We start from the raw sequence: 16,433 nt of genomic DNA on the forward strand, positions 1-16,433 counted from the left end.
TCAGACCAAATGAATTTTAGACCCAAGGATAAAGTAAATGGATAAATCAAAGAATCAACCGCATACGGTTCGTGCACATGTTTTTTGCTTTTTGTTGAGTCCTTACTCGTTTTTGTCGGAAGAGGACGGTTGATGCAAGAAATTGGACCAACGTATTAAGCAGTAAAATCATAATCGCACATAATATAATACGGTTTAAGTGGTTCATTTGTAATTATTAATCATTAGAAGAAAAAAAACGCACAATTCAAACACAATGGTATATTTGGTCTGATTATGATTTTACCATCTAACACGTTTGATTAAATTTCACACACCAAGAAGTTGATTGTCTACGGCTCCATTGCGTGTGCTCACGGTAGAAGTTTTGAATAAATGTATTGCCGTGTATTTTGATTTAAGTTATTTTCTTTATAAGAGGTGGAATAGAATAACTCGGTTGAAGTGTAACGAACATACGTCTGTAATGCATTGTATGTTCCATAATAGTTCACATTCTTATACCCCTTTCCAGGAGTCAATGACTAATCATAGCTATCACCTTGACACCAAAGAAGAGTTTGACTCAATCCTTTATTTCTATCCTAGTTGATCCTGATTCGACTTGTTCAAGACCACAAAACCAAACTGAACCCGAACATTTTAGCACGTTAATTTTATACAAATTCCAGAACCCCGAAGAAAAGATAGCAATGATTTACAGGGATAGACACAATATAAGAAAAGTATTAGCAATTTATGTACAAAAAATACAGATTGTGGCAATGCTGGATCAAATGCATCAGTAGAACGTGAGAAAATAAAAAATTAGAATGTGCATAGTAGAACGCTCAATCGGGGTACCTTTCTTGAACCGGAAGAGCAAGATTCAGATAAATCTTGATGAATACGTATAAGCACTGGTAACCGATTGATGTCAGCTCGTCATATTTGCCACCATTTTCGATTTTCCATTCTCTTGGCGAGCTCCCTTGCCATTGACGCGAAGTCCTCAGCTCCGCTTCGCAGTTCTTCTGAGTTTTGGCTGAGTTTCTGGTGTGTGCAAAGAAGGCATGCTCATCAGCAGATGAATCATGAATTGTGTAGTGACGGAAACAAAATTACACAACGCAAGGATTCTCAATGCCGTGGAATGTGAATGCATCTTTTGTTAGAAGAGAAACTTGTACCTCAAGTTTTTCCTGGCGTTCTGCAAGCTTATCTCTCGCAAGTGCAGCTGCTGCACCTGCAGACACATCCTGAAACAATCGACCACGTTAGAACGTAATCCCCATTTGTTGTCTACGCTTTGTATAGCCATGAAGTCTCTTGAAATACTCATAAAATATTCAAGAAGTACTAAATCTTTTTGTGGAAACAGTAGTTAAGTACCCCAATGTCTCTATATTTAGCCTTGATTTCTTCAGCTGTCCTCATTTTTGGTTTTGTATCACTTGTCGCGCCTTCAAATAATCTTTCCTTCTCTGTTCCCTTGTCTGCAAAGAAAACACCGGGGCATCAAGTCAAGACCACTAAAAAAAGTTTCGACCTAGAAAATACAACGGTTATACCTTTATTTTCATTCTTGTTCTTCTCAATTGAAGAAGGGGGAGCAGGTCCATCAATTATGAGAGGTCCGTCAATTACAAGATCGTCTACACCAAAACAGTTAAGACTACGATTACAAAGAGGATGGAGGTAGAGGTAAAAAGGATTAAAACAAAAGATAGTTAACCTATATGAAGCTCCAGAATTTCTTGATCATCCTTCCCATCTTGGGAAGGTTTTAAAAACGGCGGACTTGAAAATAAACTCTCTAAATTCTCACAATACTTCTCATGATTTGCTGGGTGCATGTCTTGCTCCGCTTTACCTGCTTTTAAGCCCTTGATGATACCGCCTAAAATACCAGGGACACCAACCTGTGGCTAACAAGATGTTCAGGCTCAGCAATAAATTACACCTTCACCACAAAAAAAATGATAAACAGAGCTTCAAGCAACACACTGCAACCTGTTTCTGGCTAACAGATAAACTAGCAATGACATCCGTAGCAGCTGCAATCACTTTATCGTGAAGACAAGGCAACGATTCAGGAATCCTAAGCCAACCAAAATCCAATTGGAAGTATGATTTGTATTAAGTGCTTTGAATAAATTTGCAATGAAGTTATCATTTGAAGCTTAAGGAATGCACACGTACACAAACACGACTATATGAGAGCGGGAGGAGGCTACCTGAAGTCATTTTCATGGGACAAAAGAGATACACAAGCTAATTCACACCCATTTACCTAAAAAGATAAAAAAGAAGTTTGAAGGTTAGAGAGTGCAACACAAAGCTATAAATTGGAGGTGCAGAATACAAGCGCCTGCCACTGGGAGACCGATGGTTTTCAAGAAAGTTTGGATTGTGAAGCAGATGATTTCCAGTGGCATATAATATACTACAGAAAAATACCGCGTGCTTATACAAAATGAAGAAAGAAACTGACCAGAATAATTTGCCCACGATCAGAGGAGCAGATTGTCTTGTCCATGTTGGTCTTGAAGTTCCATCTCAGAATCGACATTAATGAAAATCCTCCCACCACTTCAAGATTTGGAAAAGACCTGTTGATCGATGGCCAATCTTTATGATACAAATATTGTTCAAATAAAATGATAAAACACATTGGTGCCAAATGCATAAAACTTCCCCGCATATGTGCATTCGGTGATCAAAGTAATATCAGGTTACACAGCAAAAAGAACTTGAGAAGCAAGTGCGAGTGCTTCACCTTATTTCAAAAACTCCTGTCTGATAGAATACAACAAGTCCACCATCTTTCCCGTCTTTCTTGAAGGCTGTAGTCCAGCAACATGGTTTTGCAAGGTCCACCTTCTGAGTGGAGTTACTGTCACCCTGGAATTAAGGCAATTTCACTTATTGGTAAAAAGAGATACGGAGATGTTCAACACTAAAATGATAGCCTAAAGGCACCTCAATCACAGACTTCAATGAGCACATCTGTAATGCATTATCACAACAAAGTAAAACAGTTGTGTTCGTTGATCTCTGCACAAAATATGCAGTTTTGCTAGTGGTGTCCTGCTCAACTTCCGGCTGCGTGCTTGCAGGGTCGGCATCATTTTGTGCATGATCCTTTTTAGCTTCAGTTATCTGAGAAACGTCCAACGATTGCTTTGCACTTGGAACATCACATAAAAAATCGCCATCCTCTGCATAAAGACAGTTCTCAGAAAGCCAAATCTATGTTTTTGTTATTCTAGCATAACACCCCCACCCCCATCAATCCCCATCCCCAAAAAACCAAACAAACAAAACAAAATCAATGATTGGAATGAAATTACTCACCAAAAATGTACATTGAAACCGCAGTGAGCTCCTTTTTTGAATTCATAGTCCAAGAGCTAACCATATTGCCAGAGGCACCGTCTATAACAACAATATGCGCATTTCTAGTCATAACGATTATCAACCCATTTCCAGGATCATCCAAACTCTTGGACGCAGAGTCCTCTGGACAATGTGATGTGTTACTGGTATCTGAAAATGATTTTACAGCCAGACAGGTGACTGGGGAACTTGAGTTGGATACACTGTCTGTAAGAAACAAAACTGACATTGTACTAATATCAAGCATCGCAACCTGTATTATGACATCAAAAAAATGAATTCTTGAAATTTATTCATTTGACATTAACATCCAATCTAAGAACGTAATTGTAGTACAATAAATTTGAGAAGACGATTCTCACCCGGCCACATTCAAAACCCACAGCAAGTCGGCCTCCAAAGTTTGCATATTGTAGGATGCATATAGGTGAATCAAGAATAGAAAACATGGCCGTGCACTGAAGCCCCTTTCCTTGTTGTAAATTTTTAACTGCAACCAGCACTGCTCTTATTAGAAAATGAAACCACAACAACAACAAAGCCTTTTCCCACCAAGTGAGGTCAGCTGTATGAATCCTAGAACGCCAGCACTGCTCTTATTAGAAAATGAAACCGATCCACTAAATTTAAAATCAACGGAATAACAGAGACATCTGTAAATATAAAACCTCCTGCCATTTAAACCCAATAATAGAGACATCGGCACACAGTTAATATATATGTAAGCCCAACCTTCCTTATCAGTTTTTGTCACAAAGTGCACTCTGGTCTCTTCTGAACCACCTATTAGGTTATAAAGACGAACCTACACAATCTCAAACAAGAACAGAATCACTAAAGTATAAAATTAGGATGACCTAGTAGAAAGGCATCCATAAGATCAACTAAATCTTACCAGACCGCTATCATCACCAACAGCTAGCCCTATAGTAACAGAACAGAAATCCAATGCTGATACCTTTGCACTTGCGCCTGTAGATCTGATTCCTTTTACCTTCCATTCATATTAAACAAGATAGAATGATTTCTGAAGTTTATTCTCGAATATATTATGCAAAAACTGCCTGTGACAGCATACCAACCTCAGGTCCTAAATCACAGATAAGTGACAGAGCTGGATATGTGGCATCCCATATCCGAACTGATCCATCTTGGTATCCTGCTATATAAAATCTCTCGACATGATAATCTTCAGCAGTACAAAGCTGGCTGGGAATACCACCGGTCAAAGGCCACCTTTTACCATCGGTTGTTGAAGCGTCTTCCACGTTAATCTTTCCAACTAAGACTTTCTAATGGCCAAAGACATACAAAGTTAACTAATTCATTCTAATGGCCAAATACATATAAAGTTAACTAATTCAGAAATAAGGAAGAGAAAAAAAAAATTGAATTGTGATCAGAAACTCAAATACCCTCGAGAGTTTATTGTGATACAAACGTATAGTACCTTAGAAAAAACTGAGGAGTATTCCTCATCTCTATGCACCAGAGAAAGCTTTGCAAGTGTCATATATGGTTCAATAGTGGGTAAGAACACAGGATACTGCACTGCTGGAACAGCAGTCTTCTCCTTTTGCTGAGACATCAAGGCCAACAAGCAAGCCTTGTCATAGACATGCAGTTGTCCCTGATTTGTCAAAACAAATAGCAATGTGCCACTATTCTCCATTGCACCAGCAGTCGGTAACAAAACTATATCCGCAAATGAACCATTAAGTTTTAGGTCTGTACGGCCAACGCATTTCAGGCTTTCTATTCCTGAAGACCAATCTAGGCTCAGAACCTGTGAGTGAGAGAAGAAACTAATATTTAACAATTCTACTAAACATCACAAGAAAAATGCAGAACTAACAAAATAAAAATGTAAACAAGCTCATCTGAATCAAAACCATACCGTCAGAACTTCTTGAGATCCAATGTCATCACCACCATAGACAAAGAGTAGGCCCCTATGATGATTATCTAACCTATTTGCAGACCAGTGTAAAACAATGACAGGGAGTCTTCTTTCACCTGATGATAGCTGTAGCTTTGCAACATTGTTATCTAATTTTTCGGAGTTCTGATCCTTGGTAGTGGCAGCAGTTGATAAGTCCCAAAGCATTATATCACCATCTACATAGCCAACAGCAAGAATTGACCCATTGTCAGATACCCAACAAAGAGAGCTTATTTCTTTCTCCACCTGCTTGCTTTCCTTTGTAGCATCAGAAAGCTCCTTTGTTGTATCCTCTGGAGAATTTGTAACTGCCTTTTCCTTCACTTTCAGGTCCTTGGAACCTCTAACAAGAACAACTCGGTCCTCAGAAGCATCCCAAATAATGATGAGCCCATTCTCATATGCCATTACCAATCTGCAAAAGAACTCATTTATGAATCCATATTTTAATTAATGGAAGCGACAACATGTATGCATGTGTGAATACATATATGGCGTAGCTTGTATATGTGCGTGCAAATATATGTTTGTGTGCACTATATGTTCATCTTAGGAAATAGTTTGAACATTTGGCATTGCTTTGGAATGAAAAGCCAAGATCTAGGTATAGTATCTTCACATGATTTTTCTTGCCTGTTTCCCAGAGAACCAGGTTGATGGAGAACTCCGACAACAGAAAGATGATCAGGCACTGAAATTCCAGCTGCTTCTGCAAAATGAGTACTTAACTCAGCATTAGTATACAATAGGCATGAGTTTTTCAGCACACCAACTACGGCATCAGTGAATTATAAGAGCTTAAGCAATTACCGGCTATGAAATTTGCAGTAATATAGTACGGCAGTAATTTTATTTTTCCATCTTCAACATCATACTTCAACACAGAGACCATTGCATATTCGCTTCCAATATACCTGGCATAACGATAGCGCAATGTTAAATTCCTTTGCCAAGTTTCACTTCGATTTTCAGCCAATTACTGTCAACTGGTTACACAGTACAATAATAAGCTTTACAACTGCTGTACATGTAATTAGTGCCATATATAACAGAGAATGAAGTTATATTGCATTCCCACTGTAACGAAGAAGCCATTCGCCTCTGTTCCAAATCCCAAACCTGCCAACATCAATAACCTATTAAACCAATCAATATTGTCAGTATATACAATACGAACACGAAAAATGCAACATATATATAAGGGTCAAGGTGAAAAAATAGATAGAAATCTTAAAGGTATCGGATAATGCCTGGTAGCAGACGTCGGTTTTTTATAATAAAATTGGATAGCTTAAGAAAAAGCAATACCTGAATTTCATTTTCACTTGAGACACTGGCTAGAAAACCCTGATTTTGCAGGAACTGCAGAAATACACAATGAAAACACGAACTACAAATAGTTAGAAACGTGTGAGATCCCATAAAATTTTGAAATATTTCTCAACGGAAACTAGGCCTCTTGAGGTGGAGCATGAAGACACTTTAAAGTAGGATTGGATTCGGTCTCCTTTTGGAAGAACGATAGCTAAAGTCTTTGTGAGCAAGGACTAGAAATAAAAATAATATACCAATTGCTTCTTGCTTCAAAACTTACTAACCTCTAAGTTTTTAAAGGGCAGCGGCTTTGGAGATGTAAGAAGCCCTTCGATATTATCACCACCGATCACTTTTATCCTACCATCCCTACATTCAATACACAATGAAGTCAACTTCAAGTTAAGAAGCTCCCACATTTTGTATGTAACACTCACTTCTTTCTGGTATTTTGAAGGAAGACACTACGGCATCATAAAAATGGACTCTTGAATTTGAACCAGAAACGTTGCAGAGGCTCATGCAAGCAGAATACTGATTGGACATGTATAACATACTGAAATTCGAAAGCACGCATTGTCTATAACATATGTTAACTCACAGTGTTCCGATTGCCAACAGGCTTTGTGTGCGATCAACTGCGAGAATGGACGAAGTAGATGGGATCCCATAGTGAACAACGACACGAGGATCCAAATCCGCTTGTGTAACCCTTGCCTGAGGCACATTATGCCAGATGAACAATATCAAAAATGTTTCACCACAACAATTACATATTATACAGTTTCAATTACAAATGCGGTAAGCATTCGAAAGCAATTTAGAGACGATTTTCATTTCGATATGCTTAGAAACTACACTAAATTCAGCATTTAACGTCTCTCCCTATCAAATTTGATCGATGAGATGAGCTCATTAGCTCTGTTTCTCCTTCCAAATTCTTCTTTTTTTCGTGATTAAAACTTAAAATTATTTCATAATTCTAATTTGATCAGCTTCCATTGTAGCACGTCAATTAATTTCACTCCGAAAACAATCAAATTACAAATAAAAATCAATTTTTAACGAAATGCGATTCAGGAAAAAAAAAAACTCGAATTCAAATTACAACGGAAAATTATGGAGAGAGTACCTGCGAATTTGGTGGTTGCTGTGAAGATTTGTTGAAGAGCTTGGCGAACATAGTGATGCAGCGACGAGTTTTGGATGGAGCGTCAGCTTCTGTTTATTCTTCGTCTGAATTTTGCTGAAAAAACGAAGGGAAAAAATGGTTTCTTTTGGTTCGGTTTCTTCGTTTCAGGTGCGGTACGGACGACGATGCTGGCGCGCCACGTAGAGGATGTTTATTGGGAATTGTGTGTTGCAATGGACGGTGATGCAAGGAGGGAGGAGGGCTCACGGACCGTCGGATTAGTAAAGTTCTTGCTATGATTGATTTCGGATTAAAGGTGTTTATGTGACTCAGTCTACCTTCATGACATCATATTTCGTTTTGAGAAATAATTTTTTTTTTTTTTTAAAGATATGATGTTCAGATGAAATTCTTTCACTGGAGAACCCAAGCAATATCTTTAATAAAATACAAATATATCGATCATAAATATCTAATCATGATCACAATGATCACGAAATGATGCCCTTTGTAATTACTATTTGGTTTTCATGGGTTAGACATAACTCCTTTGTAATTACTATTTGGTTTTCATGGATTTAGACATAACAACTTGTTTTTCGACAAAAATAAAAGGCACAACTACTTTCTCTTTCCCTTTTCCTCTTCGGTCTTTTTACTGAGATAAACATCATCCAATCCAATCAAGAGAATCATGTAGCATTCAAAATAATGTTTTCCTTTGCATTTGTTAAGATGTTCTTTATTTTTTTATAGGAAAATTAATGAAAATGGCTTTAAAATTTTGAGTTTTAACAATAAGGACAAGATAAATGACAAAGTGAATAGTATTATGATTGACTTTTTAGTGTAAAAATATGATTTTTCATTAAAGTAAACAGTATCGAAAACTTTTCGTTAAAGTTCTATTTTTTTTTTGCCAAATTGTAGATCCAATATAATCTTGTTGGGCTAATGAGGCTGACAAAAAGCATGATAACCTAAACCCCTATCATAAACAAAGGATTTAACATCAATGTTCATTTTCTGTGAACATGTTAACTTGTTATTCACACATCATTATTAATCTCTCACACACTTCTCTAAATTTTCAGTCGTACGATCGAATGAATTAAAGAAGATCAAAGAATAGAAAAATTAATAAAAATGTATGAGAAATAAAAATATGTGTGTGGATAACATTATTCTTACCGTTTAACCAAAACTCAAGCATAAGCATTACCTCCCATATATCTGAGATATGGCTTTGGGGAACTGTTTAATTATTTAAGTTTTTTTAGGCTAAATGGTGGGATAAGGAGATATTTGATCAGCTTTTTGGTTTTCAGAAACAGGATACGGGTTTTGAGATGATTAATTACTAGTTAATCTCGTACTTTATGAATAAATAAAACCTAAATAGCAGGACGTGTGCGACCTGCCACTACCAGCAGAGGGACATCCCTCACAACAAGGCAGCAAATTGCCATTACACCAGCATAATTATGAAAAGAATATTGATCATTTGTGATAATATAGTATTCAGATGCAGCAGCACACTCATGCTGTTATGGAATTAAAGCCGGACAAACATTGTACCGTGTATCTAAAAGTAAGAAAGTTTATCACGATGCATGTTATTCAAGATCCTAATATTTTACGTTATTCAATTTTAATTTGAACAGAATATACACATAAATTATTTGAATTTGTAGTCCAAATTAATAATTCGATAGGGAATTTTTTGAAAAAATGTAGCGCACATTAATAGCTTCTAAATGTTCCTTAATATAGTCATAAAATAAAGAACCTAGCCTCTTTGTACGGATCTCATGCAAAACCAAAACTTATTTCCAAGCCATATTTTTCTTTTGTCAATCCATAGCCAACATAATTTACCATACAAGAATTTGTAATTCTCATTTCTTATTTTTGCATAATTGGTATCTAATTAACAATTTAATTACATTCATTTTATTTGGTCTCCCACTCCCACGTGTATAGATGCATGTTTATAAAATGGACAAGGATTGTCTGCCCTCCTTGTTTCCGTGTCCTCCCGTGCCCTCTTTTTTGTGTGGTCACGGTTAAGGCACGTCAACATTTTATATTGTTTTTTTATAGAGATAATAAGATAAAAATGAATAATAATATAAAATGTTGATGCATGTTTATAAAATGGACAAGGATTGTCTGCCCTCCTTGTTCACGTGTCCTCCTGTTTTGTGTGGTTACGGTTAAGTCACGTCAACATTTTATATTATTTTTTTTATAGAGATAATAAGATAAAAATGAATAATAATATAAAATGTTGACGTGGCTTAACCGTGACCACACAAACAGAAGGGTATAAGAGGACACAGGAACAAGGAGGGTAGACAATCCTTGTCCTTATAAAATCGAGAGAGGCACCACATGATAATGCTGCCCTACAAGAAGTCAGCCTTTTCAAATATCAAAAGACACATCCTCTCAACACACAAGCAACAGCAGCAGCTACCACTGCCACCATGCACGGCGGCGCCACCTCAGCACCACCCCCAACACCCTCCAACAACCTCTTGTCCACCTCAGATGCCGCGACAGCAGATGCCCTCTCGAGGCTCCTCCACCGTCTTCCTCCTACTCTCTCGTCCCTTCCTACACGCCGCTCACCTCCCAAGACGTGTCCACAATCGATCTCTTTCTCCGACGTCCAAGCCAACCCGACCCTCCTCTCCTGCGCTTCCCAACTCGGGTTCTTCCAGCTCACCAACCACCCTATCCCATCCCAACTCGCCAACTCGGCAGAGTCGGAAGCGCTCTCTCTGTTCGACCTTCCTACACCTCAAAAACAAACATCCGTCCCCAAGAGCTGGCCTTTAGGGTTTGAAGACGACGACGAGGATAACGGAGACGGACTCGGTCAGTCGTTCTGTTTGGACTCGTCGTGTTCCACCGAATCGACCGAGTTGTCCTTAACTTCTTTGCGCGAGTTCACTCGTGCATTGGAGAAAGTGGGGCTGGAGGTCATCGAGCTGCTTTGTAGCTCATTAGGGTTTCAGAACCCACTAGGGAAAGATGACCCGACCCGGTTTTCTACCATGATGTGGATCTCTGAGGGCTTACCAGATAAGAAGTCGCAGACGGCGGGTCGGTTTTACCCGTATGTAGTCGGGTTACAGTACCAAATCCGAAGTAGTCAGACGTACTCCTTGCTGGCGGATTCCGGTTGGCTCTCGGTGTTACCGCAGGTGGATTCAATCATGGTTACCATTGGTGACATTGCTCAAGTAAGTTTTGTTTTAAAACTCCAAATATTACTGTAAGAGACAACAGCCTTAGTCGAAATACATTACAAAGTGGATCCTACAAAATGTGTTTCAAAATGTGTGTCTAAAGCTGTTCCAGTTCCTAACCATATATTTATTAAAATGGGAATATTATATATGTGCAGGTATGGAGTAATGGGAAGTTGAAGAAAGTGAGAGGAAGGCCAGTGGCATGTTTGGGAAACGACTCCAAGCCATCAGGTCGCTGCATATCAATGTCGCTGTTGGTGACTCTTCCCATGGACAGTACATTGTCTCCTCTTCTTCAAATTGCAGCCATTGATGGAAATGACAGAGATGATGATAATGATGATGCAGGATATCAAATCGACGGTAGATGTGGGGGTGGCGAAAGAGAAGCAGGAAGGTTCTTTAAGTCATTTTGTCTCGAAGACTATGCTTGGAGAGTGTATCATGAACGCCTATTTTTCAAAGATCCACTGGACAGATATCGTATCAAGAAACAATTTTAATTTAATTTCATAGCTAGAAATGCAGCATGTTGTTGTTTTTTGTTTTTTATTTCTGGGATAAACTCAGCTGTTTTTCATTTGGTAACTCATTGAAGCTTAAATCTATATCTTTTAAATTAGAGATGTTAATACCTTGTCATTTACTTTTCTGATTAAATTTTTAGATCTCACATGCACCAACGGTCCAAAAGTAATTACATACTACTCAACAGCTTTTGATGGAATATGAGAAGATTGAAATGATATATATAAGAGTAATGCTATTCATACCGTGTTTTTATACCACATTTCTATACCACTTAGGTTGCATCTAATGTGATATGGACAGCCACATCATTTGAAAAATTTGCAAAACTCAAGGAAATGAAGGAGAAAGACTCTTCGTATACCACAATCATCATTTAATTAATTAATTTTTTTTAATTATCTCTACTAATTAATAAAACCTTCTTTGTCAACCAAAAGAGAGTGAAAAAATAAATTAGTCTTCTATCACAAAAAAAAAATGATGGGCAATAATGTAATGAAATAGGTCCAAATTTTTTTTTATTGAAGCATCACTTATATATGATGTTAAAATACCTCCAATATTTATATAAAAAAAACAAAACAAAAAAAAACCGAAAACTGAAAACAAAAACCTCCCACTCCTTCACGTTCTCTCTCTCTCTCCCTCTCTCCTTCTCATTTAAAAAAAAATATGTTTATACACACAAAGTGTGCAGGCAAATGCTAGTTAGTTTATTAAATAATGAACTAAATTTAAAAATCTGATTAATTCAAATGATGTGGTTATCCATATCAAATGTCACCTAAGGTGGTATGAAAATGTGATACAAAAACATGGTATGAATAACATTACTCCCCCTTTTTATTATAAATGTACCCAATTTTTCAATATAAAATCCATTCAAATTTTTTTAATCCATTTTTTTAAATTATATGGGCACATTCTTTTTTGTTGATTTGAGAATGTATCCATGTCAAGTTTAATTGAAGAAATTTACTAAAGACTAATATCTTTTTTTTCATGTGGTTTTTGAAGAATACCCATGTTTTGGTACAATAATTTTTTTTTTTTGTTAATTTGATGAATGTACCTATTGTGGATGCAAATTTCTTCCTCCTTGATCTTGGACAAGATTGCACATACAAAATAATTTACACCTTAGGTCAAGGCTAAGAGCCTCACGCGCCCACGATGAATGGGGGGGGCTTTGGCCGAAGAACCTCCGATGCCAAAGTTAGAATTTAGAGAGAAAGTGTTTGAGAATTTTGGAGAATCTTAGCAAGTGAATGAGAAGTGTCTTTTGGAGAAGAGAATAGGGCTTTTATAGGGGAGTGTGGCCTTGGTGATTCAATTTAGCAATTAATATATTAAGTAGGTATAAATATATTAATTGGCTAATTATCATAATAAAAGAAATGTTTTGGGAGGTTATGGAATGAGGATGGATGAGACAAATTTGAACTTGTTGCCTATTTTAGGTACTTCTGATTTGGTTGATGAATGATTCTCCATTGCTCGCGTGTAGGAAACCCGGTATGCCTCAAGGGTAAATTTGTCATCTTCAACCAAAAATCCACGTGTCGCCTTGTGATTATTTTTGGCTCCACAAATACCCCCACACCTACTGGGCTGCTCGTAGGAAAGGGCAACATGTGTAGAGATCTTCTTGCTCTAGGAAACTTATGACTGCTTCCTTTTTTGATGTAGATTCCCTTTTTAATATGAAATTAGATCCTTCTAGGAAAGGGAAATAAATTTCTCTCAAAGCCTATTTAAGTCCACCTTAAGTGGGTTGTTAAATCAAATTTGGAGAGCGATTTATTCTACCCTACAAGAGAGAGAAAGAGAGAGCTTAAAGGATATTGTTCCCCCTCCTCTAGCAATCTTCTACATCTTGTCCATGCAAAGGACCATCTTTCGTTGCTTTCTTTATCTTCTCCGCGCCGCACCGATGTAAGGAAAACTTAATTCTCCTTGTCTTCTTCTTAGGAGGTACTACCATGGGGCAGCCGCCGGGGTGGTGCGGCACGTCGGCTGGCAGGGGCCAGGAGTCAGCTTGTCATGGCATGGGCTATTGCTTGTGCTGCTCGGCTTGATTGAAGCCAAAGATTAGCTCGACATGGGCCGAGGAAGTAGCGTGGCATGGGCAATGGTTTAGACTACCATGTCTAGGCTGCTAGCCAAAATGAGGAAACTGCTTGAGTTTGATTTCTCAACTGCTGTAGATGAAGCAATCAAGGATAAAGCTGCCAAGATCGGAGCTGCTGAAGATGAAGTGTCAGATGAGTGAATTGTTAAATGCAAAAGTGGCTGCTGCCCCTGACCATTTGATGCCTAGTTGATCTTCAAGCATTCGATCTTTTAAGTTATGTGGCATTCTCGCGTTGGAGAGCTTACCCAGATGGGTGTTGGGGAATTAGTTTACCCTTTCGCATTGGAGAGCAATTAATTTACCCTATCGCGCTGGAGAGCAATTAGTTTACCTTATCGCGCTGGAGAGCAATTAGTTTATCCTCTCGCACTGGAGAGCAAACTCATATGGGTGTCGGGGAATTAGTTTACCCTTTCGCATTGGAGAACAATTAGTTTATCCTCTCGCACTGGAGAGCAGACCCTTTTGGGTGTCGGGGAATTTGTTTACCCTCTCGCACTAGAGAGCAATTAATTTATCCTCTCGCACTGGAGAGTAAACTCGTATGGATTTTTAGCAGTCGTTGTGGACAACAGTTGAGCCATGCTTGTGAATAACTTCTTGAATCTTCATTGAGAATAAAGAAATAAATCAACTATGTTGGAAGGCAGAAATTGTATAACAAACTAGATAATCTTCGGCTTGTGAAGCCTTGTTCGTCGAACTACTTGAGACTTCAAACTTATTTGGAAAAAACCCAAACGAGGTTTAGGGGGTGATGGAGACTTCCCATGTTTGTGTAGGCAGTTTTGTTGACTTGTTAAGATATTCGTCACATCGGCCCTCATTTGTCAGCTTCTCAAGATACTGCTTCCACTTCAGGCAGCCGTTGGTAGTGTGGCCTGGTCTTTGATGGAATGCGCAATATTTTGTATGATCCAGCCTGGTAAGATCGCCTTTCATAAGTGGCAGCAGTTCGAACCAAGGTTCGTTCTTGAGCTTGCGGAGAATTTGGCCGATTAGAACTGTGAATTTGGTGAATGTTTTAGGCGATGAGCCTTATCTAGTTGGGGAATGTTCCATGTGCTTCTTTTCCGACTCGTTCTTGTTAGACTGTTTGGCCTTGTCCCATAATGCATGTTTTTCTGCCAAAGCATACAAAGCTGCTAGGGTCAGTTCTTCTCCTATGATCAGTTTTCCGAATAAAGGATGTTCGGCGGGAAGTCCATTTCTGAATGCTGTCGTTGCTTTGTCTTCGTTACAACCAACAATCTTAGCCTTCTCCGCTTTGAATCTCTTGACATAGTCGCGAATTGTCTCCCAAGGGTCTTTTACGATGCTGAAGAGATGGTCGGATGTCCTTTTGATTGAGCGGTTAGACGAATAATCCTTAGTGAAAACAAAGGAAAGTTCGTTGAAACTCTGGATTAACTGCGGCGGCACAGTGTGAAACCAGTCTTGTGCCTCGCCTTGTAGAGTTGCGGCAAAAATTTTGCACATAAGCGCATCGTTGTTCCTATAGAGGATCATGGTACTGCGGTAGTGCTTGAGATGTCGATCTGGATCTTCATCTCCCTTGTACAGAATGAAGTGAGGCATAGTGAACTCGCGAGGTGGATATGTCCGCTTGATCTCATTCGTGAATGGTGACATGCTTATGTTGGTCATGTCTTGTCGAAGTGCATCGTCAGTAGCCTTGTTATGTTGGAAATTATGCAATCGTCAGTAGCCTTGGTATGAGTCTCTCAACTTCTTCTTTAATTTGCCTCTGCTGGGGCAGTGGAACTTTCAGCTGCATCCAATCGTGACCTATGGGTCTAGGCTGCTCTTCTCTATGCTCAACTCGTTCATGTCGCGGCTGCGGTGCATGTGGCATGTACTTGGCAGGCGAACGGACCGTTTGCAGGCTGTCGGTTGAACTTGAGTCGGATTGAGTGACTGTTTCTCTCCGTCTGCCGTGCTGCCTACTCCGATGTAAGGTAGAGAATGCTCCTTGCGAGCCTAGTTATGAATGAACATTTCGCCTGGAAGGTTATCCATGTTGATAATCGAAATGTGACCTCAACCGTGAACATATGCTCGTCCGTGGGCTTGATTGGGAATGCACGCTCCTCCGCGCGCTAAGACGAAAGTATACGCTATCCCAAGGACCTAGGCGAGAGCGTAAACTGCCAGAATGATTGGAACGTGGCTGGTTAAAGGGTTTTTTGTCGGGACGTTGGTGGAGATGTTCATCTGTCCTTGTCCTACTTCAGGACACCTCGTTCGAGGCATGTTGGATCTCGGTGCGTTGCAAGAGTTTATTCACCAAGGTTGTCTGTTGTGCAAGGGCGCTCGTCAACTCTATGACTTGTCGAGACAAGTGTTGTTCGCCATTTAGATTGGAAGAGCTTTGAAGGAATATGCCTCCTTGAGCAGTGGAAGTGTGGTAGACTCCGGGTGTAAGATTTGAGTTTGGAAATGTCAAATCCGCAAAGAAATGTGGTGAAAATGCCCCCAGCTTGATGGTAGGTCCAGATGGTTGAGATAGTCTTGGGCTGCGGAAGTAGGCTAGGCAAAGGAAGTGGGCTACCTGGAGGAAGTAAGTTGGGCCGCGGAAGTAGGCTGGGCCACGAGAATAGGCTGCTCGGTGGGAGCAGGTTGGGCCGCAGGAGCAGGCTGGATCACAGGAGCAGGCTAGGTCGCGGGAGCAGGTTGGGCTACAGGAGCAGGCTGGGTCGCGGGAGCAGGTTGCTCAATGCGTGGTGCATGCGAATGCGGGGC

At 39.3% G+C, this 16,433-nt stretch overlaps 3 protein-coding genes across 9 annotated transcripts; 1 reads left to right on the top strand and 2 right to left on the bottom strand.

Annotated features, from left to right (window-relative positions):
- Nucleotides 1-555: 555 nt before the first annotated feature.
- On the bottom strand, nt 556-7,966 carry LOC126629240 (uncharacterized). 7 transcript variants are annotated; one of them, XM_050299214.1, is made up of 24 exons: nt 7,767-7,964; nt 7,236-7,351; nt 6,919-7,003; nt 6,629-6,682; nt 6,348-6,439; nt 6,131-6,234; nt 5,954-6,029; nt 5,276-5,735; nt 4,829-5,164; nt 4,461-4,670; nt 4,274-4,372; nt 4,111-4,183; nt 3,741-3,868; nt 3,337-3,631; nt 2,962-3,200; nt 2,759-2,883; nt 2,474-2,591; nt 2,217-2,272; nt 1,993-2,080; nt 1,715-1,907; nt 1,551-1,634; nt 1,372-1,475; nt 1,170-1,238; nt 556-1,032 (listed from the first exon to the last, which is right to left on the bottom strand). In XM_050299214.1, the coding sequence occupies exons 1-24, from the start codon at nt 7,815-7,817 to the stop codon at nt 925-927; spliced, it is 3,363 nt and encodes a 1,120-aa protein (XP_050155171.1). In that variant the 5' UTR covers nt 7,818-7,964; the 3' UTR covers nt 556-924. The 7 variants fall into 7 exon arrangements, with proteins under 7 accessions (XP_050155171.1, XP_050155176.1, XP_050155185.1 ...); XM_050299219.1 differs by having other exon boundaries at nt 1,715-1,901; nt 7,767-7,963; XM_050299228.1 differs by lacking the exons at nt 7,236-7,351; nt 7,767-7,964 and having other exon boundaries at nt 6,348-6,456; nt 6,919-6,991.
- A 2,193-nt stretch (nt 7,967-10,159) lies between these two features.
- Nucleotides 10,160-11,658, top strand: LOC126588631 (gibberellin 2-beta-dioxygenase 3). Its single transcript, XM_050253762.1, has 2 exons — nt 10,160-11,017; nt 11,182-11,658. The coding sequence occupies exons 1-2, from the start codon at nt 10,256-10,258 to the stop codon at nt 11,527-11,529; spliced, it is 1,110 nt and encodes a 369-aa protein (XP_050109719.1). The 5' UTR covers nt 10,160-10,255; the 3' UTR covers nt 11,530-11,658.
- Nucleotides 11,659-14,729: 3,071 nt separating this feature from the next.
- LOC126614817 (uncharacterized) lies at nt 14,730-15,338 on the bottom strand. Its single transcript, XM_050282490.1, has one exon. It carries the CDS (start codon nt 15,336-15,338, stop codon nt 14,730-14,732), a length of 609 nt encoding a protein of 202 aa, XP_050138447.1.
- Nucleotides 15,339-16,433: the final 1,095 nt, after the last annotated feature.

This window comes from Malus sylvestris, chromosome 1 (genome assembly GCF_916048215.2).
Source record: "Malus sylvestris chromosome 1, drMalSylv7.2, whole genome shotgun sequence".
NCBI classification, from domain to species: Eukaryota; Viridiplantae; Streptophyta; class Magnoliopsida; order Rosales; family Rosaceae; genus Malus; species Malus sylvestris.

What these genes read in the sequence shown, in the direction of transcription:
- LOC126614817 (XM_050282490.1), bottom strand. Translation starts at nt 15,338, where the DNA reads ATGACCAACATAAGCATGTCACCATTCACGAATGAGATCAAGCGGACA.
- LOC126588631 (XM_050253762.1), top strand. Translation starts at nt 10,256, where the DNA reads ATGCACGGCGGCGCCACCTCAGCACCACCCCCAACACCCTCCAACAAC. An exon ending in CCATTGGTGACATTGCTCAA is followed by an intron (nt 11,018 to 11,181) that starts GTAAGTTTTGTT and finishes ATATATGTGCAG; the next exon opens with GTATGGAGTAATGGGAAGTT.
- LOC126629240 (XM_050299214.1), bottom strand. Translation starts at nt 7,817, where the DNA reads ATGTTCGCCAAGCTCTTCAACAAATCTTCACAGCAACCACCAAATTCG. An exon ending in GATCTCAAGAAGTTCTGACG is followed by an intron (nt 5,165 to 5,275) that starts GTATGGTTTTGA and finishes TCTCACTCACAG; the next exon opens with GTTCTGAGCCTAGATTGGTC. An exon ending in ATCGTGGGCAAATTATTCTG is followed by an intron (nt 2,273 to 2,473) that starts GTCAGTTTCTTT and finishes TTATCTTTTTAG; the next exon opens with GTAAATGGGTGTGAATTAGC.